At 38.1% G+C, this 10,778-nt stretch overlaps 1 protein-coding gene across 1 annotated transcript; it reads right to left on the bottom strand.

Moving 5' to 3' along the window:
• Positions 1-4,683: 4,683 nt before the first annotated feature.
• Positions 4,684-7,090, bottom strand: LOC106331127. Its single transcript, XM_013769462.1, has 4 exons — positions 5,868-7,090; positions 5,150-5,802; positions 4,773-5,083; positions 4,684-4,722 (listed from the first exon to the last, which is right to left on the bottom strand). Exons 1-4 carry the CDS (start codon positions 7,088-7,090, stop codon positions 4,684-4,686), a joined length of 2,226 nt encoding a protein of 741 aa, XP_013624916.1.
• Positions 7,091-10,778: the final 3,688 nt, after the last annotated feature.

The raw sequence follows: 10,778 nt of genomic DNA, 5'->3' as shown, positions 1-10,778 counted from the left end.
TCCCACACATCCGTCGTGAGCTCAGTGGGCTTTCCCTCATACCCGTAGATCTCCCACTTGTCCTTCCAATCAGAGACTGTGTTGCAGAGGCGTATCTTTGCCTTTGCAACAAATTCCGCCTTCACCCTCTCGGTGATTCCCAAAGACCAATGCCACTTTTTCTGAAACACAAAATTTTTGAAAAAATTACAATTAATAATAAATATTAAATATATATATATATATTTAAAAGTGAAAATTTAATTAAATTTAAAAATCTTACCGCAAAACATTTAAACCACGTGATCTTAACGTGATTTGGTGTCTTGTTCCAGTTCGGATATGCCCCGTCGTAGTTACCCTTAATCGTCGCCAAAACGCTCCGGCTAACACGGTTGTTAGCCCCAAACCTGAAAAAAAAATTTAACCGTTAGAAAATAAAAATAATTTAAATTTTAATGTAATATAATGGTAACATGTTTCGTTGTAATGTCGATGTAAAGATTATGACGTATTTCTCATTCCACGTACTTTCGTCGTAAACTTACATGGATTTTACGACGAAAATATTTCGTCGTAAATTTACGTGGCGTTTACGATAAAATTTGGTCTCCTCGTAACTGCGTTGTAAACACCATGTAAATTTACCACGAAATATTTTCGTCGTAAATCTTCGTTGTTATGGAAACGTTTTCTTGTAGTGAAAATATTGTAGCTTAATACATGAACTGACCAAACCTTACATACCAAGTTCTTGGCACCACCTATCTAAATCAGAATGGGTATTGGTCGAGAGATGTTGTGGTGGAGCCGTAGACTGAGCTTGAGGTTGTGGCTGATGTTGAGATTGAACTGTAGCTTGGGGCTGACCTTGAGGTTGTGACTGAGCTTGAGGCTGAAATGGTTGTGCAGTTGAGGCAGGAGTGGAAGCTTGAGATTGGAGAGTTTGCAGAATAATGTTGAGAGTTACTTGGCTTGCTGACATCCCCCCTGTGACTTCAGTCTTGAAAGCATTGATCTCTGTCTTCAAAGCTGTGAAATCTTCCTTGACTCCAACAATGTCTTCCTTGACTTCAGAAATGGTGGTCTCGAAGCCAGACATGCGCATATCCACGTCAAGGTTGCGCTTGAGTGAGACAGGAATTGGCACAGAAGCACTGTTGTTCTTGTACTGAACACTGCCAAGGCCGTAGATTGTACCCTTCTTTGTCTTTCCTCTCTGCAAAAGGAAAGGAAAAATAATCATAATCAAACATTTCCAATCACAAGCATTTCCCATAATTAAATTAGACAATCACAAGCATTTCCAATCACAGTTGAATAACCAAGTATTAAACCAGTAAGCTGAAATAAATAAAATGAGGATGAGAGAAGAGATGACCTTGATGTATTCTTGGTTGAGAAGATAGCGCTTTGCATTTGAAGCAGCAGTGAAGTCGGTTTGACTGTCGCCAAGTGGAGATCCATCTTGTAACATCTCTTCAACGGCTTCCTCAACTTCCAGAACCAGTTCCTCTGTACGTTCGCCTAGGAAGTAGCCATCTTTACCCGTGCGAGTCTTCCTTGCAAGGGCTGTGTATGAAGGTGGTTCATTCAAACCTTCATCAACCATCTATAAGAAATGAAACAGATGGAAGTTAGACAACACTTAAGGCAAAAAAAATTATGAAAATAAACTCAAGGCAAAACTTACCATATTATACTCAATGTTAAGGAAAGAGTGTGGGCATGCACCGTGCTTGTGCATCTTCTTCCCAACTGGAGCAGACTTACGATATTTTGCAGCTTTTGCACTTTTCTTTTTCGCTTGCTCAGAGCTGTACTTCTCAACCATTGTTGCCCAGTGAGCGTCTGACATGTAGGAAGGTTGCCGGTTATCTTTCCTTTTCTGGCTGATGCGACCACAGACGTAACCTGAGTTTGTTTCTTCCATTTCAAGTAGATTTCATCATGGAATTGGTCCTCCCAGTAGTAGTGTTGCTGCAAAATAATATAATATAAGTCATTAAACACTGATCGTTACTTACAGTTAAGAAAGGGAAAAGAAGAGGGAAAGAAGCACTTACAATGAAAGCATGCCACCACTGATTCTTCTTCTCAGGTGGAATGAAGTTCCAGCTTGCCCACGACCCCCAATAGTTTCCCTGCCATGTTGCTCGGATAAAAGCATGGACTTCAGGATCAATACCAAACCTGAGACAAGACAATGGCAAACATCAAACAAAAATCATATATTAAACTCTACACTTAATCTACTAATACACGGTTCATCATACAATTTTTTTTAACCTGGTCTAATGCTTTTACAAATACCTACAATCTTATCAGTAGTAGTTTACACTAAAATCCAAACCTGTAATGTATAATAAAATCCAAATCATTACTAAGTCGGCTAGTGAGTTTAAGACTTGACCAGGATGATTGAAAAAGAACAGTACTGTATGTGTTTCATTGTTAAATGGCAAACACAATAGTTTAAATTTTATAATCTAAATGCAAGTTAGTAATGTATCACACAAGTTAGTTAACAGTAAACAGCATTAAGTTCAACTTACCACAATGCTCCATTGATCTTGTCAGGATGGAGGTGTGGCTGGTTACGTCTGGATGGCACACGTAGCAGAGCATCTTCTCTTCTCCTGACATAAGGGGCATGAGCCGCAGGCACTGCACTTAAAGAGCCGACAGATGCGTGAGGAACAGCTCCAGGGGGTACAACTCCATGAGGTACAGAGATGGGAGGAGCAGAAGATGGGGCCATGGCAGAAGGCTCCAATAAGGTTAATTGAGGTCGCCCTTGCCGCATATCTGTAGACAGAACAAAAAAACATGTAAATCGAAACTCTTAAAATCGAAAGTTGAAATCAAAACTTGAAATAGAGACAAAACCGAAAACAAAAATTGAAACTTGAAATCAAAACCCACACTTTTAGATGTAAACCCTAAATAAACATGTAAATCGAAACTGGAAAAAAAACCCACACTTTTAGATGTAAACCCTAACTAAATATGTAAATCGAAACACAAAAAAAAACCTAGATCAAAACCCTAGGAAGTCTAAATCGAAACCCAATGAACCCTAGATGGAAGAGGAATCGAGACAGAGACGAGGGGCTCACTAACCTGGGAGCTGTAATCCGGTAGAGCGCGGGCGACGACGGGATTCGTTTGGGATTCCGGTCGAAGGAGCCGTCGTCGAGAGAGAGGGAGAGGAATCTGTGAGAGAGGGTCGAGAAAGATTGAGAGAGGCGGCGAAGGGTTTGAGAGCGTTTGAGAGCGAGAGACACTCCGAGAGAGAGAGAGAGAGAGAGAGAGAGAGAGAGAGAGAGAGAGAGAGAGAGAGACACGTGATGAATTTGTGGAGGGGAAAAAATTGCCAAAGTATAGAAATTGGGCTTTGGTTTAGAGGAAAAATTTTGGGTTTAGAGGGAAATGGGTTTTGGTTTTAGGAAGGAAAATTTTTGGGTTTATTATGTGGTGGGAAATAGATTTAGGGTATAGATAGGTTTAGGGTTTAGTTAGGTTTTTGAAAAAAAATATTTTTTTATGAAATCTCAAAACTGTTAATTAGAATTTAAGAATATAAGAAACTAAAAAAAAACTTAAATATATTAACATTTTAAAACTAAGAAATCTAGTTATTTCATATTTCCAAATTTGAAACTTCATAAATTATAAATTTATTATATATTACAAATTTAAAAACTTCATAAATTTAAAAACTTCATAAATTACTTATTTATATTACAAATTTTTTAAACTTCATAAACTAAAAATTACCAAGTGATTACTTATTTATATTACAATTTTAAAAAACTTCATACACGACAAACTTACTAAGAACTTGAATCATTCCGAATCCGAATCAGTACAAGCCTCGTTTAATTCATCTTCTGAAACGTATTCGTCATTAGGAGGAACAACTGGCATGGATTCATAATCTGAATCATCTTCGATAACATACGTCTCAATGCGCACCATCACGCTCCGTGCAACAACTTGGTTGTGTGTATCATCTTGTAACGCAACAAGAACATCCTCAGACGTTTCTTGAACCCCTCTAGGCATAACTTTTGTACATCCCACCAATCGTTGGCTGATGTATGTCGTACCCGCGGATAAGAATAAAACAAACTTGATCACAATTACCAGATAAGATAAGTGGATCATATTTCTCATACTGCCAGCGCGGAGACACATCAACGATCCCTGATTTATGTTTTCGAATTCCCCGACCTTCATTTGTATCAAACCACTTACATTTAAAAACCATGGCCTTCAGTCCAACAGAACCAAAATACTCAACCATCATTATCTCCTCGATCAAACCGTAATAGTCAGTATCTGTGGTTCCACGAACTTGGATGCCATAATGTTGGGTTTTCTTATCTTGTCCATGGCTATGTGTGTGGAAGCAGTAGCCACGTGAATGGTAAATCGGCCAAGATTTATACTTACGTTGCGGACCTTGTACAAAATCGAACATCCACATCGAAAATTCATATGTGTTACTCGCTTGCACAACCTATTAATTAAATTTATATCTATAATTGATAAGTTTCATTCAAATTATAAATCAAATAATATTGGAAACTCACATAGTTTTTCACCCATTCGGCAAATTGTTGGTCTTTTAGTATTTGTAGGTCATTACCAGACATATACGGGTTTCTCTCCATCATAAAATCCCCGTGATAAAACAAGTTAGGCACATCTGGATATTGATATGTAAACCAAACTTCTCTGGGAAGTGGAACCTCATGTACCACTTGTGGATTACCAAAGAAGTTAGCAGAAGAGGTAGATATTTCCTCATTCACATATTGTGCAACGATGGAACCTCCAATGTGTGCCTTATTTTTAACTTTCTTTTTCAGATGGTACATGTATCGCTCGAAAGGATACATCCATCTATATTGCACTGGACCACCTAAAGCAGCTTCGTCTGCTAAATGTACAGCCAGATTTTCCATAACATCGAAGAACGACGGTGGAAAAATCTTCTCCAAATTGCAAAGTTTCACCGCAATGTTTTCTTTCAAAATGGAAACATCTTCGTGCTTAAGTATCTTCGCAGATATATCACGAAAGAAGAGTGTTATCTCTACAAAAAAATAATAGGAGTTAGTCAATAATAACACATATCAAACTAATTATTAAGATTATGTACCTGAAATGGCAATGTGAACACTTTTGGGAAGTAATTCCTTAAACGCAAATGGGAGAAGTCGCTGCATAATGACGTGACAATCATGACTTTTCAGACCTGAAATCTTGCTATTCGTCTCGTCTATACACCTACTAAACTTTGAAGCGTACCCATCTGGAAATTTTATATCATTTTTTAACCATCGCTTAAATTCTTTTTTTTCCTCTTTCGACAACTGGAATATCGGGACTGACATCGTTCCATCATCCTTCATATGCAACTCAGACCGTCTGCACAAATCAGGTAGATCCATCCTCGACTTTTCATTATCTTTTGTCTTCCCGGGAACATTAAGCATCGTGTTGATAAGATTATCAAATAATTTTTTCTCAACGTGCATGAAGTCCAAGTTGTGGCGAAGAAGAAGGTTTTCCCAATACGGCAACTCCCAAAAGATACTTTTCTTCACCCAATTGTGGTCTTTGCCATAGCCGTTTATAGTGCTCGCAGGTTTCTCGTGTCCATTTCCTCCACAATCGACCGTTTTCTTCAGTCCTTCGATGTTGTTGATTCTTTCGCGAAGAATTTCTTCTCCCGTCAACCATGGTGGAGGATCATCAGCTACCGTCTGCCCCTTTCGAAAAGCTTGGACATTTCTTCTGTAAGGATTCTCCCTAGGCAAGAACATTCTATGCAGTCAAACCAGCTATGCTTCCTTCCATGTTGCAACCAAAAAGACTTTGTATCATCAAGACAATATGGACAAGCTAAACGGCCATGAGTCATCCATCCGGAAATCATGCCGTTAGCAGGAAAGTCATTAATTGTCCACATTAGTGCGGCTCGCATTGTAAAATTTTGCTTCTTCGAGACATCATATGGTTCGACTCCATCGCTCCACAAACTTTTTAGTTCTTCAATTAACGGCTGCAAATAGATATCAATGCTCTTCTTTGGATGCCTTGGCCCAGGAACTAGTACTGATATAAAGAAATATTCTCTTTTCATACACATACCAGGAGGTAGGTTATATGGGGTTACGATGACGGGCCAAACCGAGTGGGATTCACCGCTCATACCCACTGGATTAAATCCATTTGTTGCTACTCCTAGATAAACATTTCGACTTTCCGCAGCGAAATCAGGATATACCTTGTTAAAATGCTTCCACGCTGCTGCATCAGAAGGGTGGTGCATTTCTCCTTCTGACGACTCATGTTTTGCGTGCCATCGCATTTGTGATTCAGCAGCCTCTTGTTGGTAAAGACGCTTCAACCTCTCCGTAATAGGCAAATAGAACATTCTTTGTTTTGGACGCCTTTTCTCTTTTCCATGGTTCTTCTGGTGATATCTATCTTTTCCACAAAACCGACACACCAACAACTCGCGATCTTCTTTCCAAAATAACATGCAATTATCCTCACAAATATCGATCTTCACGACAGGGAGACCAAGCGACTTCGTCAGCTTCTTTAGCTCATAATATGACTCGAGAGCTATATTTGGTTGTGGCAAAACATCTCTAAAAGTTTGTGATATCTCATCCATACATGACTCCGCCAAATTATGATCAGTTTTTACTTTCATTAAACGAGATGCCAAGTATAGTTGAGAAATACCTTCAACAAATCCATCATATAGTGGTTGATTAGCGGCTTCGAAAGCTTCAAACAATCCTTCTTCATATTGCTCTTCATTGGGTTCCTCCATCAAATTATCCGGTATTTCAGTTGACCCAAAGTCTCCTCCAGGAATGTTCTCTTCATATGGCCCGTCTGCATATCTTGCTTCATCTCCCATAAATTGACCTCCCGTCGATGATTCTCCAGCGTCATAGTAGGTTTCTCCATGGCTTGACCATACATAATAATTACTTTTGAAGTTGACTCGGTAAAGATGGCGAGATATGGTTCTTACATCACGTTGCTTTCGGTTTCCACAACTTACACAAGGACATAGCATGGTTTTTTGCTCCATGAAAGAATTTTGACTCGAGGAAAAAGTGATAAAAACTTCAACACCTTCGCTAAACTCTCTCGAAACATTATTATCAACTCGATCAATGTGTCGATCCATCCACTCTCGATTTTGAAAATAATAAGACATTGAAATCTCTCTCTCTTTTTTTTTTCTTTTGGGAAAAATGGTTTGATATCACGATTGTTGTTGGTTTGCAATGTGATAGAACTCTCGTGGGTTTGCTTGCTTATATAGAAAAAACCTTGCCACGTTTCTGCCATGATTTGCCACGATATTTGCTACAATTTTTGCTACAAATTGCCACTAAAATTGCTACGATTCGTTTCCTGGCAAATATTAGAATCTTTTCTGCGCCCAACTAGACGGATGTGATTGCACTGAGAAAGCTATTCACGAAATTACCCACGAAACATTTTCGTGGCTTCATTTTTTTGTATTTATCACTGCCTTATGTGCAGAGGATTGGATTGGTGGGATTTTTTTTTCGGTGGCTAGCTACGGCTTGCTACGATTCTCTTCGTGGCAAGCTTATTTTTTGGTTTTTCTGACCGACTTAGATAAAATAATAATATATGACGATACCCACGTTGAAAACGTAGCAAAACATAGGAGAAAAGTGCCACGAATATATTCGTAGCAATCTTTGCTACGTTTTGCCAGCAAAGTGCCACTTTTTTTTTCGTAGCATGTCGTAGGTGCATCGTAGCTTTTACGTTTTTGCCACAAAATTCGCGTGGCATGTTCGTGGCTGTAGCGATGTTTTTTACTAGTGTGCTATACATAAATGTAATTACTTTTTAGAAAAAAATACAAATAAATAAGTACTTTGCAAACTGTACTCCATCACGAATGATTCGTCGCTATTTTTCCAACAGACTCAAATTACAAATATGGGAAGCTTAACGTTCTATATACTTGTTATATACATGACACTCAGGATTTTTTTTTTTTGTCACCGAATATTTCATTAGAAAACTAAGAAGAAGAATTGAGTCCATAACGATGGCCCAAATCAAGATGTCCGTTACAAAGAGAAATAAGGTTGAAGAGCCTTTTTGCTAAAACATCGACAACTAAGTTGAGAAAATGCTGCAAACCCAGAGGAGATCGATTGGATATCGTATCACAAAACCGAAATTTCTTTAGACTGGAGGTCGCCGAAGATAGCTCAGATGAGCGTTAAACTGTCGGAGAGAACCTTGAATGTGGAAAACTCCAAGGTTAGCGCCATGCAAAGTGCCGATCGAATCACGATGGCCTCTGCAATAAAGGGTGAGCTGATGAAGCTTTCTAAACACCGAAGTCCTAACTGACTTAATTTTCCATTGAAAAACATGAACGGTGGTTCATAAGCTGAATGTGAACAGCTCTGAAACTGGGCTATGTGAACCCGTAACAACAGATGTGAAAGGCTCTCGATAGCCAGAATTTGGACCAGGCCCACTAAAATCAACACAATAACCTCTTTGGTGAAACGCTTGGGTTTGACGGAGTACGGAAAATGGCGACGTGACGGAGACAACTTCATCCTTCTAAAAGCGCAGAGAATGATGAGGTATGGTGACGGAGCAAAAGTTCTAATCAGACCAAACCTTCGGACTTCGACATTACCGTGACAAGACCAACGAGTTGTAATCAAACTAAACCTGCGCAACCGGTCATGTACCTCTTTCAAAATGAAGATACGAGAGCGAGCGTTGATAGAAAGGCGGAGAGTGCCGGTTAAGAGATGAGGATATGGGCTGAAAACTTCATCGTGATTCATGGGCCAGGCCCAAACTGAGAAAGCAATATCTTTCTCTTGACGAATTCACACGCACCAAAAAAGCAATATCTTTCTCTTGACGAAGTTACAACCCAATTGTTACCACTTATGGTCTGGTCTGTAAAGAGTGGAAAACAAGACAGAAAGCAAGAACTTCATGACAAAGAGACACGTAGTGGTACAAGAGAGAAACAATAATTAGATAGTACTTCACATGATTTGTAAAATATTAATAACCCGTCGCTCAGAAACAAATCCCAAGATGAACCTCTTTTCATCCCTACCATATGTATGAAAATATATAATTTAAAATGAAAACTTGGAATAGTGTTTTGGCAGAAAGAAAAAAAAAACAGAAGGTTAATCTTCTTTAAAATTTAGTCATGGAAATGCATAAATGAAGCATTCGTAAAGCAATTAAATTCTGTAGATTTCTTATTCACTAGTATATTGAATTGATCTCTTGTCAAAATACTAATTACTCTTCCGGAACCCCAAAAGTATTTGATGTCAAAATACTAGCACACAAATTAAAAAGGTCTATATCGCCATTTGGAGGATTAAATGCATAGATCATGTTGCTAAACCAAGAAACAAGCCCAACATGTTCCTAGACCAAGAACCAACCCCACAAGAATATTATCACAAAATTCACAACGTGATTATTTAGCAAAAATATAAATTCACAACGTGATTACATGGAATCAATTACATAAACTAGATAACATCTTATTACACATTAAGCTATATACAACAGGATAATTTATATGCATACAGACCTCAAGGAATCAAAATGTACGACCATATAATATAAGTAATCTAGAAAACCAACAACTGAAGATCATGAACAGTACTCTTGCAAGATCCATGATTGAACATAGAAGTGATCATCATATGAAGCAAAAGGATAAATCTTATGAATGAGAAACTAAGTCACAGATTACAAAGGCTAATGAGAAACATAAAAAAGGAGGAATCGAAGACCATATATTTAATAATATAGCATGGATCGAGAAATTGAAGGATTCAAAAGAGTTTAGGACCAGCCTAAGAAACTAGCTTATAACGTTAATGGTCCCATATTAATCTCGCTTAACCAAAGCCTTAAACACACATAGATTTAAATTTTTTAGATACTAATGATCTCATAAAATATAAAGAGAAAAAATCAAACCCGCGTGCAGTTTGAAATCAAACCTATATATGTTAGAATATATAAGAGAAACCTATCATATATCGTATTTAGTTAGAGATGAACACAAGAGAGAGAGAGTGAGAAATTAGGGAGATCGGAACACAATTAAAGAAGACATGAACGGACCGAAAAGAATCGGCGCAGGAATCTGACAGATAGAGCAGTGAGCACGCAAGAGAATTGCAAGTGCATCGAACATGCAAGTGCGTTTGTGTGCTCACTCTCTTCTGTCAAAATCGTTGTACTTCTCTAAACTTTTGTTCCGAAACTCACTTAATTTACTAATACAAATTCTGAGCGTCAAGGGAGGAGACTTTGAGGCTGTAGAGATCTGAGAGGCTTAGGGTTAGGAGAAAACCGGAGGGACTATTTATAATCGAAGGAAAAGAGGAAAGTTATATTCATTTTATTAATATACCCACAAATCTAGGGTTTTTGACCAAATCAAGAAAGGAAAAAACTAACCAAAAAAAAGAACAAAGGAATAGATATTCAAGGATAACGATTAGATTTAGAAGAGAGGAGAATAGTGGAAGAATCTCTTTTAAAGAAGAAAATTGAAAACCCTATCTCTATCTTTCTCACTCTCTTCAAGTCTTATCTTCTTTTGTTTTTTTTTTGGATTTTGTCTCTTTGTTCTCTCCTTCTTACATGCAGTGGGACAGATGTCTGGAGAGAGAGACATTTGAGTGGTTTGGGATTGGATTGAA

This window comes from Brassica oleracea, chromosome C3, assembly GCF_000695525.1.
Source record: "Brassica oleracea var. oleracea cultivar TO1000 chromosome C3, BOL, whole genome shotgun sequence".
Lineage (NCBI taxonomy): Eukaryota > Viridiplantae > Streptophyta > Magnoliopsida > Brassicales > Brassicaceae > Brassica > Brassica oleracea.
The sequence above is the reverse complement of the archived record's forward strand: the minus strand, read 5'-3'. Positions and strand labels throughout refer to the sequence as shown.